Below are 14,878 nucleotides of genomic sequence, written 5' to 3'. Positions count from 1 at the left end.
TGAGATAAAATTCACACGCGATTGTAACATTTTGTCGGGGCAAGATACGATGCTATCAATTGATATCTGTGTTGTAATTAACACGTTGAACCTGGCGTGAGCCACCGCTGTGCCACAATCTGCGCTTCTATCTGACGGCGTGGGCCACCGGTGGATCACGCCGCCTGATGGTAAAGAAAAAGGTGTGACCCCCCGGTGAGTCACGCCATTTGTGTTTCTAATTTCAATTTATAAAAGCGTAATTTAACGAAGACGTTTCTCGATGTTACGTGGCGTTTATGGATTAACTTTTGCTCCTGCATATTTATTACTGCAAATGACCGTAGATACGTAAGATACAATAACATGTTCTTTCACGAAGAAGTAGACCGCAACGTATATGAAACATTGGTGTAAAATATAACGTGCACATCGATTGCTCCCATAAAGTCAATAACATCTTTTTCTATTTCTGCAATAAATCGACTGTACGAATACTTTTATCTCTCACCACGGTATATATTTCTTACAGAACAGAATAAAATGCTTCTTAGAATTGCATAACATTGACAAGTTTCAAGTGCTTACGTTTAATACCATCTAAGATTCCGTAGGACATAAATTGTCTTCGTAGAAAATCGCCACATTTCATAAGCGTATTAAACTTGTTACATAATAGCATGCTAAATCAGAATTAGCAGTGTCAACGTTAACGTCTTTTCGAAAGTTTGTAGATGCTTTGGATCATATTAATTATATATTTTTGTACGTTGCATTATTAGATATAACATATACATTGATATACATTTTAATATTTTCTAATTAATATACAGATATTTAGATGTTACCTTAACTCGTTAAAGATCGAGTAACGAAATAACGCATAAAAGTTACGTAAACGCAGCGTAAAATACTTTGCGTGGAAGCTCGCTACATAAATCAGATAATACGCGAAGAGAATTTCTGTGATCTGGAAAAAAGGAAAAATAATTTATTACGCTGCTGTAAATGTTCGAGTAGCTCCGAATTTCACAGAATGAATCTTTAAGAACGAGTCAACGGAATGAAAAAATCTGGACAGGAAAAGAAACAGCGACGAGAAAGATATCGGAAGAGAGGAATATTTGGAATTCCTTTTTCGCAACAGTAAAGCGGAATTAAAAAAATAAGATTCCTCTAATGTAGATTGGCTGGAAGATAAGCGAAGTGTATGTTGTTTAGCGTTTGAAAGAAATAAAATTCAACGATATAAATTGGTTGAAAAAAATGACAAATGAAATGTTGCGTTAATGCAACATCAACTAAATAAAACGTATTGTTTTTTATCTTAATCGTATAAAAATTTCTCTGCATGAACAGAGAGCTAAAAAAGGCCGATAGATAATAAAATTCTTGGAAATCGTAATCGCGTGATAATTTATGCAATTTTAAGCTAGACACGAAGGATCATAAGAGCGCAGTTACGAAATAACGTCCAAGACTTACAAAGTATAGGAATGCACCCTTCCATCCATATAAATTGATTAGTATGCGCAATGCAGTTGAAAACTATTCTCGCGCCGGAAGGAAAATAACATAGCGAACATAAAACGTGATTCAGAGAAAAATGGCAATGCATTTTCGTGTTGTGTTTGCGGAGGAATCGTTTAAAATGTTGCACGCTTTTGCAATATAAACAGACAGCTAAAATTAGAGGTCTATCTCATTATTATAGTTGCATATTCTTCTGATTGTAAAATTAATATCAAAACGAATTATAACTAACAATAGTTGGATAGAGGGGCATGGGAAATACAAGGAAGCAACATGACAAATAAACATTGTTACGCAACATATTGTTACGTAATATCAGTTAAAATTTCGTACGACATCACTTTTGGGATGTGAAGTGAAAAGTTTAAAGTTGACTGAAAATTTCTGCACACAACTGTATCTTAATAGCTTATTAAAGAAAAATTTACAGAATGCGCGTAATATGAAAAAATGCATCAGATATACAAAGCAAAGCACACGTTGCAATATTTAGTAGGTGAGACAAATTTCTGTTTAGGTTTCATTTTTTTAATCAGTTTGATAAAACTATGAATTTGCATAAAAACCCGCATTCTATTTAATAACGTCATTTTACTTCTAAAGATCACTATACGAAATATTAAATCACTAAAAAGACGCATACAACGGGAAATTACAAATATCTAAACAATTTTTCGACATTAAAAAGTCATTTATTAGGTATAAATACATCGTAAAAAAGAAACAAAAATAAATAATACAGGTTGTCTCAGTTAAATGGAATCACCTAGATATCTGTCTTATTTACGATTGTATGAAAAAGCTTCTCGGGCTAAGTTAGATTAACAGAAAATAAAATAAATAAAACCAAGTTAAACTGTTTCAAGGAGCACGTGTAATGGGTTAAAATAATTTTTTCTCGAGGTCATTTCTCCACGAGATCTCAAGCGTAGCGGTATATTTTTATATACATCTCTATATATTTTTTTTACAGCGGCGGATGTGATTTTTTATTCTCTATACAAAAGTATTAAAGGTTCTCGTGTCTGAAAATGCTTACTTCGAAAGATATCGTAACGAATTTTCTAAAGCTCGGAGTATGAAAGACGAGGAAAGACGCGAACACTCTTCTGTTTATGTTTTCCTGATCTTTCATACACTACATTTTAACGGAATTAAAATCGAAATATCTTCTAAACTGTGTATTTCCCGGCATACTTTTTGCGATACTTTTGTACAGACAATGAAAAATCATGTCAACTGGTGTAAAAAATATATAGAATGTATATAAGAAAGTAAACAAAAAAAGAAAAAATATATATACACACATATATATATATATATATATTGAAATCTCCTAAAGAAGTAAACTAGAGAAAAAATTCTTTCCACCGTTATAAATAGTCGTAAATATATAGACGATCTCATTTAGCTGAGATATCTTGTATATAAAATAAATATACAGGCTGTTACAGAATTGGTGGTAGAAGCCGAAAGAAAGCGAATTTACATGAAGAAACAAATCGAAAGTGTAGAGTGACAATTTTTGTCCGAGATTTTATTCTCGAGAAAATCGAGTTTGAACATTTATTTTGTTTTATTCCATTTGTATATCACATATCGCGCGCGCGCGCGCGCGCGTGTGTGTGTGTGTGTGAGCGTGACAAGGAAACTCATTAGCAATACAAAAGAGGAAAGATACGCGAGTAAGTGAGTAATCAATTAATAATTATAATTATTATGTATTTAATAGCTAGGATCAGTTCTGGCTAATGTGCGATTAACAAAAAATAGCTAAGTATTTTTAAATAGAACATAGTGTCAAAAATTGCCAACTAACAGAATAAGAACAAAAACAAGGAGACAGACAAGATCTGTAGCGATATAGGAGATCGTTGGAATTTAAGTAAGCGAGATGGTTGCAGAATAAAGATCAGTGGATGTATTATATATGCACTATTGGCATGTAGTATCATAAGGTTGAGGCGGCTAAAATAACCGTACAATGTACGACGACGTTCAACTCGCAATAGCTCAGGATGACGTAAGTTTTTCGATGGAACATTAAGTTTCAATTTCTCTATAATGTCAGGACAGGTCATTAGGCCATATGCTTTATGTACAAACGAAACATTATACACTTTTCTCCCGTAGTCTAAAGTAGTAAAACTAGTGCTGGCTAGCATATGGTCGCAAGCGTGTCAGGTTTGTCACTTGACAATTAATTAATTAATTATCAACTGGATATAAGTAAATAATCGGTAGGAGGTTGTTTTAAATGCGAAAACAAGTGAGAAACATGCAACGAAATTGTTTCCTATAAGGCTTCATTTTCAAGAAAATAGGGATATTAACATGCTTAGTTAAGAACTGGTCTATGATTTAGTACACGTTTACGATCTTTTTATTTTTCTCGGGAACAAAGAGTCTCATGAGAAAAACTTATTCTACATTTTCGACTTAATTTCGGATCTAAAATGTCCTGCTATTGATTATTTATTTCCGTCTAGTCCGGTATTAGCCATATTCAAGCATACTTGATTTTCAAACTCGATTTTTTCGAAAATGAAGCTCCGTACGAAACAGTGTCACCCCACATTTTCGACTTATTTTTTAATATAGATTTTCCATCCTTTCAGCTTGTACCAACAGTTCGGTGACACCATGTCCAATGTAAAGTAAATATAAATAGTATAAATAAATAAATATAAATGATATATATATATAATAAATATAAGTAAATAAATAACGTAAAGCAAAACTCACCTGATGGAGTTTTGTCGCCTGCGGACATTTTGGAGAACGCCAAAAGCGCGTCAGGGAAATTTGGTGGTGTGGCCGGGGTGTTGCATGGCGTTATCTACAAAAGAAACGTATTTTTGTAATGATTACGTGTTTCGGTAACGTCATCGATACAGGCGTCTTATATTACGGTAGCTGCATGTGTTTGTTTACGTTCCTGGAACGTTGCGTGCATGATTATTTAGGTCGAGACTAGGGCGCATGTCTGCGTGGCCATAAACATAGATTCTTCATTTAAAGATCGATACCTACAATCAACCTCTTTCGCGTGTTTCGCTACAAGGCCTAAGAGGATACAGGTTTTACATGCCGATTAGGGATAGCGTTCTACATACTCTCGCATTCTACTACGTAAGAGGTGAATATCAATTTATAAACTATTACGAGAGATGTTTCTGGTTGTCTCTCCTTTCGATTGGGAATGTTTTATTCAATCTCCTTTATGTTTCGAAGTAAACATTTTCTTCGCGTTATACACGTTGGTATATTTTTTGGAAGAATTCATGAAGCTTATTTACATTTTTTAGAAAATGTTTACGTATAACGTACAAATCAAATTCTTTTACTGGTTACGTAATTATTTACTTTGCACACAAGATACAAAGATTTTATGTTTTTGCTTGAACAAATTAATTCTTGTTATAGGTTGGACCGTTTATTGTGAATATTATGGATATTTATTGCTAACCTCAATTGTATAATACACACACATATATCCACATTTTTCCTGGAAAAATTCATGAAGTTTATTTACGCTCTTTAAAGAACATTTATAGCAAATAGAAATAATTGTTCGTTAATTATTTGCTTTCGATACGAGATATAAAAATATTATTACGTTTTTTTACGCAAATCAATTGATTATATCATCGTTATATTTTAAATGGTTTATTAGAGACGTTATGGATACCCGTGTCTAACCTCAATTATCTTGGTATTAGTATTATAAGAGTATTGCTCTCTATACTATGCAGTTATTATTAATTGTTTAAGTGTCAATTCCTTAACTTGTCATTCTAAATTCATTTTCACGAAAGTCATCGAACACGATGCAGTGAAATATAACTGTTATCACTATATTTATAAAGCTCGAAATTAATCTGAAAATGTACATAGAAATTAGAAAATATTTACTTGCAAACGTGCATTCAACAAAAAATTAGTGTACATCACGAATAGCCGTTTTAAACATGTAATAAGTATTGAATATGGTCGAATCGGTATTTTAAGATTTATTAATGTAATGGACGATCTACTGTGCGAAATATACAAGGTGTTCTGTAGCATTTGGGAACGAAAAAAAGAAAAAAAAATAGCAAAGAGAAGTTTACAGAATTCAAATACAAGGAATTCATTCAAGGAATTCAAATATCGAGTTCTCTCGGTAAATAGATAGGTGAAATTGGTTCAACCACTTCTATCTCTCGATAGAGAATTATTTCGACATAAAACTGGCTAATAATTGGCAAACAAGGTTAAACATGGTCATACGTTCGTATGTATTATTTTTCATTGTTTTCACGTGCAGAATCCACTCTGTATGCTTGTGTATAAATAATATAAGTATCTGGTAACTTCGGTCAATTTGAACGGAAAGTTCGTTTCGTTTTTACGGTCAAACCGAAGGACGTGCCTTCCCCTTTACGTGTATCGTTTTCAATCGATGTATGCGCCATTCCTTTCGATGACTTTTCGTCACCTTCGCGGTAGCTTCGTTATTCCATCGGCGTAGAATTGCTTGGTCTTCCGAGAAAAAGAAACGTTCCACTCAGTTTTTCCAGTCTTTCAAAGAACACAAGTTCTCATTGTTGAGGTTTCGCAACGAGCGGAATAAGTGATAGTCTGAGCGTGTAAGATCGGAAGAATATGGCAGATGGGGTACAACTAGCTGTCCAAGTTGCACCAACTTTTATTGTATTACGATTGACACGTGTGGCATTGCGTTGCGTTAGTGAGCCATGTTTGAACTTGTGCCAGGTCAACGAGAAACAAGTATTTCCAAAAATGTTTGTTTTACACTCTGTCCGGTTGTTGTCTGTTAATTAATCAACGATACCGGGATGGATCAATTAAATCGAGGCTAATAGTTATTGTTTAAACTCCGATCCATCTTGCTACGAAAAAAGGAATGAACTTTCTGTTCAACCCAATTTAAACTGAGGAGATATAATACACAATACGGGTATATTCATCGAAAAGGTATATTTGCCTATGCTATAAAGATAGAATAACTATACCTAAGATAAAAAAATGTATACTAAGGAAACCAATTCACTGTGCCAAAAAGTAGACTATTATTGTAATAGACATGAAGTCTTATACGTAATAAATATTATTATTGTTATTATTATTATTAATTATATACAGTAAAGCTTGCCTTGTCCGATCTAAGAGGGAAAGGAAACTGCTGGAATAATAGAACAATCACTTTTCCTATGCGAAATTTCATTGATTCGAATACAGATCAAGATCAATTGACAGACTCTTGAAATATTTATGGGTCCTGTATTCCTGTGGCTGCAAAGTCACATGATTCTTTTAACGTAGGTGAACTGCGTAGAGTTACATTCACTTTGTACTTCGAACCATCGAAGCTCTTTTTTGAATGCCACGAATGCTTCGGCATGAGAGAGCACCTCTTTGTCACCACTTTCGTTTGCTGTCTCCTGCGTTCGCATAAAATCGTCATTATTGTCGCGTTTATCGCGATGAAACCGTTTCGTCGCGTCGCTATATTTAAGGTTTTTCTACGGTTGCCAGTGTCCGGTAAATCTACGCGCCCTAAATAATTTTCAATATCGTGCTTCTATTTTTCAACATCACGCGTTTCTGTTAATTCTGTCGCACTAACGCTAGTTTCCAGTTTTTCAATGACGTCGTCGTATTTCCTCTCGATATTTGAATAGAACGCTATTAATTTCATTCTAAATTCGAATTCGCTTGTTCGAATGAAGGAAAGAGTACCCTCTATGCACGAAAATTCGCAAAAATATGTACATATCTGACACGGAAAAAGGCATCCATTACTGGGAAATGTTATGCTCGAATAATAGAGCGTTCGGATATCAGGGTATTTGAATATTAGGATATTCGGTTACTTTCACGGAATACTTTCGTGAGCCTGTCTATAAAATTAATACACGCGATGTCTTATAGCTACGGAACCGTATTTTCTATTTCATTTGTCGAATTTGCTTGGCTAACGTAACTATTTGCTGGCAAGGAAAGGTTTTATTATGGAGAAGTTACGCTTGTTTCCTATTTGTATTTTGGAAATACGGAACAAGATGTTGGTTTCTCCTATAAAGCTAAAAATATCGAACGAACGTTTTACGTAAGCCGCAACGAAGCGGTACATGCGTCTATGGTAGGCGGTTGAAAAGAGAACGACAAAAGTAGCTTTCTGCGAGTGAGAACTCGTCGGTTGTTAAGGTCATCGAACCTTCGGCTCCTGAATGTGATGTCAGTGTACCAGGTGGACAGAACGCAACAATATGAGATGCACACGTGTTCCTACACTGTTCTCTGACTGATTACATAAATAAATAGGAAGACGCGTGACAAGATTGTCAATAATTTTCCAACGTCTTCCTTTTTTTCTTTGCTTAGGGTTCAGCTTTGCTCGAGCAATTAGCATATATTGAAACAGATAACGTAATAACGAATGGCGAACGAAAGTAATAACGAATATTTGAAAAATATTATAAACACATATTGATGTATATGGCAAACTACATAAACATGTGTATCATAAATTGCATAATTTTATTCAACCAGCTCCAACATCAATTCTCTGATGTTGTGTGATATTTGAATATTCTAATTGATTGGAATAATCGAGTACAACGAGTTGGAACAAGTTATAAGGAAAACCTAAATGATATAACCACCGATAAAAAAGGCGAATGGTCAAATTTTAGCTTAAATTAGATAAACTGCTAAAATATTTTCAAAACACATGTTCCTTTATTTATATAATTACGTAACGATATAATTTGTCCTCGACAATACGGTACAGCAATAGTTAAGTAATAAACATTTTATTAACACTCTATTTAACGCACGATGATGATTGAGGAATTTCCCTACTCCTTTTTTTCTTTTTTCTCTTCGATACTATTCGATGTAAGGATGTTAAAATAAGACAACAAAAATGCTACTAATTAATTTCTCGAACTTGTGCAGCTGATAACGATGCAATTTATAATTGACTGCCACGATCTCATAATGAACAACATACACCACCGCTTAAAAACATTGTTTATTTTTGACTGGACATATTTCAATTACAAAACTACAGTCAAATCAAGGTGCGATGATTATGTTCTCCGTAACCATCACACTTACGAATAATAATATATTACAAATCGACTGAATTAATTTGTAATATATTATGAATTGATTTTCGAAAGTCAATATCAAGTAAGAAATTGGCATTTGTAATTGTTATACCCTAGAGAACTATCTTATTAGTCGACAAGCTTTTTATCTTCAAATTATTTAACTTTTAATCACGAGACAGATTAGGAAGAGCCTTCTAAGCTGATAGAAAAACTTTCGTTGTTAATACGACCAGTGACATTTGAATAGGAAATGTACGGTGTATCAGAAAAGTATTCGTACATTTACTATGGAAAATTTTCATGCGCATATTGTATGTGTTATATAAAACATTTTAATATTTGATCAGCGTTATAACAAGTTGCAGCTGTCAATATCATACTGACTTTGAATTTAATCTGAAAATTAAATTAACTTCTATATGCGCATATAGAAGTTGCAACATATTAACTGCGAACTTATATTTAAAAAAGAATTAGTATACAGTATGTACAGTCACTTTAAAACATATAATAAGTGTTAACGATGGTTTCACTAAATACTGAGATTTATTGATATTGCGCATGATTGTCTGTTTAAATATTTTTGTGATCTTTGCAATATATATATACTTAAAAAAAAGTACTTTTATGCTATACTTAAATATATAATTATTAAATGTGTTGTAATTTCTATATATATTTTCAAAATTATTTAAAATTTTGCCAATGTAATAGTGATAATTGGATGTTATTACAGTGCTAATTAGATTTCCAAATATTTCTAATAACACATGTAATATGATCATAAAAGATGTCGACAAAGCGTAGGAATACTTTCGCGAGCCACTGACTGTCACTTGACACGATTGATCTATTGTGTCGATGATTGTTCTGGACATACGTATGACAAATATTTCCAAGTAGAATCATATATATCTTTTTAATTCGTTAATCGAGTAACGTATGATAACGTTTTTTGAACTGTAAATTAGATTCATACTCTGGTGCTACTGTAAGAAGATAGTAAGTGTTGTTTTTAATGACTAATTCATCAGGAATTCATCGTTAATTTGTTCAGTTTCGTACAATTCACATAAATTACTATAAATCTACCAAAGTGTTCGTATACGTTTAACATATAATTTAGATTTATATCTCAATTCGATGAAAAGATAGGAGGTGTTGCTTCTAATTACTGATTCATCACTGATTTCTTCAGTTTCTTAAAATCCGCACACGGTCATTGCAAATTTATCAAGTGTTCGAATACGTTTATTTGTTGAATACGTTGTAATTTAGATTTATATGCTCGTTCTGTAAGAAGATAGTTAGCGATGCTTCTGACTACTAATTCACTTTTCATTTCTTAAGTTCGGTGTAATTCACATAGTTGGTCACTACGTATCTACCAAAGTGTCGCTTATATTTAAACTGATCGATAGCGTACATTGTGAGAAAGAAGACGAAGTAAAGATAATCCGAAAAACGCAGAATTTCGCCCTCAGATTTGAACGTTTCCGTTCGTCCAGTGTTGGGCCGAGATTTGGCACACGGCTTATCGGAATGCCGCCGACCGAGAATAGTAACACACCTAGCGACTGTCTGCCTGCAGTGGTTCTCTGCTTTTCATACCGTTTTCAAACTTGCTAACTGAAATTCGTAGCGAAAAAGAACGCCTCTCGCGCGGTGGCCATAGTTTCACGGGGAAGTTTCAGCTGTGGTCACGCTACCTGGCGATTATGATCGATAAGTCATGGATAATGCGTTGACAAGCTTGACCCATTGATTTCGTCGACAAAATATCAAGCGTAGAATATAATTGAAATGGAATATGGTAATTACAGACGATAGGACTTGAATTATGCTCCACTTATTTTTGCTCTGTTTTTATTTCACCGATTGAATATGTTAATGTAGTGTCAATGTAATAATTCTGGTCGTAGTTTTGCCGTAATAATGTACATTTTAAAACGAAGTAGTGACCAGTACTGATGGTAAAATCCAGGTGGAGGTGAGATAAGTTGAAACTATGGAATAAGAATTTTTTATTCGAGGCTTCGTTTTCGAGAAAATCGAGTTTGCATCGAAAATTTGTGTATACGTTTCAAGTATATTTGAAGCTGACTACTTCCAGACTGGAGGCTATTCTACGTATAAAAATGAGTCGAAAATGTAGAATCAAATTTTTTCATAGGATGTTTCGCTTCTGACAAAACGAGATTTGAAAATTGATCTGGCCTATTCCTAACTAAACACGTTCAAACTCCAGTTTTTTTTTCTCGAAAATGAGGTTTTACACTGATAAATTTTATTCTATATTTTTCACTTATTTTCGCATATAGAATAACCTCCTGTTGGTTGTTTACTCGCACCCAATTGTTAATTTGTTAGCCAAATTCACATATGTTAGACAAATTTTCCAGTTCGATTTTGTCTGTAAGGAAGCTGCAAATGAAAAATATTTGTTGTATATCTTCGACTTGTTTTTTCATGTAGAATCACCCTCATCCTGTGTAGTTTAAATATATCAGTTTAAATATAATTTTTATATGATTCTAGAATTCTTTATTAGGATATTATTATATTAAATAGACACTGGTACCATGTATTATATGCAACTGTATGAAGTTGTAAAAATGAATTTAGATACTGAACATATCAAGTGTTCTATTATATTATTTTACGGTCATCTACGATCTATTTTCTAATATCATTGTATTCTTTAATAACGAGTGCTTTCAGGCGTCAACAGGATTTTTTGTTACCTTTTATTTGAAATATAAAGTAACCACAACAAATAAAAAATAAAACAAGTAACCACTGCAAATAAAATAACAAACAAGTTTATTTCAAAATAAGAACAAATGCAAATATAAATTTCAATATCTTATTTGAAAAATAAACTATTTCCAAATGATAATTCCAAATAATAACGTAAAATAAAAAACGGGAGTATTTCCCATACATGAAAGACTAATTATTATAAATTCGCTCTTAATACAACCCGAATATTTCACCAGATGGTCAAGTCACATCGCCATTAAATAATAGTAACGAAACAGTCGTTCAACTGGGCCTCATAATGAGAGACGAGTACTTGTTAACGAAATCAATTATGTTTGAAACGTTACACACTATGCTCGTCGTATTCAGTGTGCGTTTTGGGATGAATATTCCATGGCACGATAGAAAGAAAATTATTTTCTCGGTAAAGGCAAATAACAAATATCTGAATGTCAAATAAAATAATAAAATAATTTGGTCTTCAGATACATCGTTACTTAAATAGCATCATCTAAGATGTAGAGCATGTTAAAGTAGCAGAGCAAGATGCAAATAAAGCCAAAATTTTATTTGAATAATTATTTGGATAAAAATTTATTTGTTATCAAGTATATGCTAATGTAATGTATTTTATCTAATTGTAAGTCACTTAAGCGAACATGCGTATCACTGTGCTCTACCGTCTTTCCTAGGAATTGGTAACGTACGATACTCTGCATTCGAAATATGTACCGCGAACGTTGAACCCGCTTGTAAACATGTCGTTGTATCTTAAACCCTATCTTTACAAATAAATTCCCGCGATCTTACTGGATTTCTCTAACTGCTTATCTACTGTATTTATAACAATACGTAATTCACAATCCCGTGTATGTACATTATAATAATGCTTCAAGTTACATTGAACTATTTATCTTGAAACATCGATAAGTAAAAGTATCGATGCTTATCTATAAATCAGTGTGATAAAATTCTCTGTATATTTGATTCGTTTCTCGCATAGTATTTGTGAAGTTAAGTGATCGAAACGGATGGCATTTTATATTTTATATGTAGTAATAAAATATAGATATTAAAATATATAAAGATAAAATATATTGGGTTGGTAACTAAGTGATTGCGGATTTTTGCATTATCACCTAATGACCCAATAGTCAACCCAATAAATAGCATGGTAAGTAATTTATTGTACCATCCGTACATTTCAATATCTAAATGGATATAATACATATGTAGTATAAGTCTAATAATACTTCAGTAGTCTATAAAATATGCACGAAGAAAATCGTAATATTACTCGGATAGTCGAGCTGATTTTCTTCTTCGGTCGCGCTTCTCTCCCTCTTTCCCATGGAAAAATAATAAATTATAAATAATAAATAAATTTGTCGTCTGACAACCTTATTTATTTTGATTATTTACAGATAAAACGATGTTCCGCTTTATCAATATGTATCTTGCAATAGGATATCATGTATTCTTCCGAATAATGATAAAATATTTGCGTAGTCTGTTGAAGCGTTGAAAACTAGATATTTCATGAAATATAACTTGCATATGCTTGCTACCTTACATCGTGTTATCTACGGAGATGAAGCAATTCGCATTTATTTACTTTTATGGGAAATTTCAAACAATCAATTAGTTATTTTCCGAAATAAAATATACACAATAAATAAAGATAAACTTATCTATAGAAAAATTACATCGCTCGCAATATTCATTTATTTTGTAGCCTACGTCTGCATATTTACAGAGGACTTATAGACTGCGAAATACAATTAAAAAGCTCTGGAGTAGATAAGTTCTGAGCGTGTTATCGTTTAGCGAAGAAAAACAAACTGTCGTAAAAGCGAAGGAAGTGAAACTTCTGTGTACCATTCGTCATTTCAGAATTCTAGCTCAACATAACCTCAACGCGATGACTTCTTAATTCAGAGGTTAGAAGATGCCTGGGAAATTCTTATGGAACGTTACAAAATCAACTTTATCGTCAACAGCTACGAAACTTTTTCCATTAGACATGGAAAATAATATGGTCCCTTTATATCGAATTCACTGTAACTTTGTTTAGGTTTAGGTTAAGACCAAGTATTTTCCCGCCATTTTTTAGGATTTCAAAATCAGTTAGTGGGTTAGTCCACAAGCTCGTAAGTTATAGAGTAGCGCCTTTTTTTAGATATATTCTTTTATTATTTTTTTGGATGAAGGGTTATTCGATTTATAAGTATCCAGACACTTGGATCGTTTTATCCTAACGGTATGTGAATCTGGTCGAACTATAGAAATTAATGACGAATTATTAATTAGAAGCAACGCTTACCATCTTCTTATAGAGAATCACCAGAATGTAAATTTGTATCACGCATTAAAAAGCACAGCAATAATTTTATTTTGGTATTTATATAATGTATGTAAAAAAAATAATTATATATTATATAATGATATGTGCATTCGCTGTTTGAACAACTCTAATTGTTTTAGGATTAAAGCATTTTTATCGTTCAGTTTAGAAGATCCTTCCCAATCTGTCTTATAATCCAAGGATTGAAAAATCTGGAGATAAAGAGTTTGTGAAGTGGTAAAATAGTTCTCTAAGATATGACAATTACAAACGTCAGTTTTGTTATTACATATTGACTTGTGAAGATCGATTGAATCAACTTATAATGTACGTACTATTATGTTACTATTATGTTACGTAGCAGGAACAAAATCGAGGTCGGAACATTTGTCGATGACAGAGATGGAGCGTTGGCCTCAAGGTATTGTCCGATATATCGGGTCATCCGATAAGTAATGCGGCTTTTCTTAGAGTTAGTTCAAAACAATGGAAGTTGTTACTGTCGGAGTTTTAAAAAATTAGAATAGATAACTTTACATGAAAAGATGGTGAATTATAAAAACACGAGGAAATTTATCACTGGTCGATTATCAACAGGTAATTGTTTATTTTCCTTCCGATAACACGAAAATCAACGATCGCATTATTTAAAGATGACCTAATATAAATATATGACCTAACAGAACCAAACCGGGAAGGCTATATAAATTAGACATACTGCCAATAGTCTACAGCAGATGCCGAAACACGTTTAGCTGGAAGGCATGAATTTAATATATTAGGGGAAAAGGAGGAAAGAAGAAAAATAAATCCTGCAGAGGCATGCCAGTTATGTAAAGGAAAGAAACCTTGAAGCATTTTATATCAGCATGTTCTCGGTACCAACAATATGATATGCATGGAGAGAAAAAAGCAGACACTTGGTTCCACGTACTAATCACTGAAACCAGAGAAGGCTGTACTTAGATCAATAATAAACTATCTTTTTATGTATAGGTATAGATGTAAATACAGCTACATTTATATTAACTCATCCTATAAGTAATGCAGATTGAAAAAAGTAAAATCAGATTAAAGGAACAAATTACCTTGTTGACAAAGTGATTTCCAGTATAATAATATTTTAATATAATTT

At 32.8% G+C, this 14,878-nt stretch overlaps 1 protein-coding gene across 2 annotated transcripts in view; it reads right to left on the bottom strand.

Annotated features, from left to right (window-relative positions):
- LOC126928219 (UBA-like domain-containing protein 2) overlaps positions 1–14,878 on the bottom strand; it is an 83,042-nt gene that overhangs the window by 4,429 nt on the left and 63,735 nt on the right. The window contains exons 3-4 of one of the 2 annotated variants that reach the window (XM_050744052.1): positions 4,258–4,351; positions 828–949 (exon numbers count right to left, since the gene is read on the bottom strand). In XM_050744052.1, the coding sequence (XP_050600009.1) occupies positions 870–949; positions 4,258–4,351 (174 nt within the window). In that variant the 3' untranslated portion in view covers positions 828–869. The remainder of the gene's footprint in view (positions 1–827; positions 950–4,257; positions 4,352–14,878) is intronic. The other variant, XM_050744045.1, reaches the window with a different exon arrangement.

This window comes from Bombus affinis, chromosome 2 (genome assembly GCF_024516045.1).
Source record: "Bombus affinis isolate iyBomAffi1 chromosome 2, iyBomAffi1.2, whole genome shotgun sequence".
Classification (NCBI taxonomy): domain Eukaryota; kingdom Metazoa; phylum Arthropoda; class Insecta; order Hymenoptera; family Apidae; genus Bombus; species Bombus affinis.
Note: the sequence above shows the minus strand (reverse complement) of the source record. Positions and strands in the feature narration are given on the sequence as shown.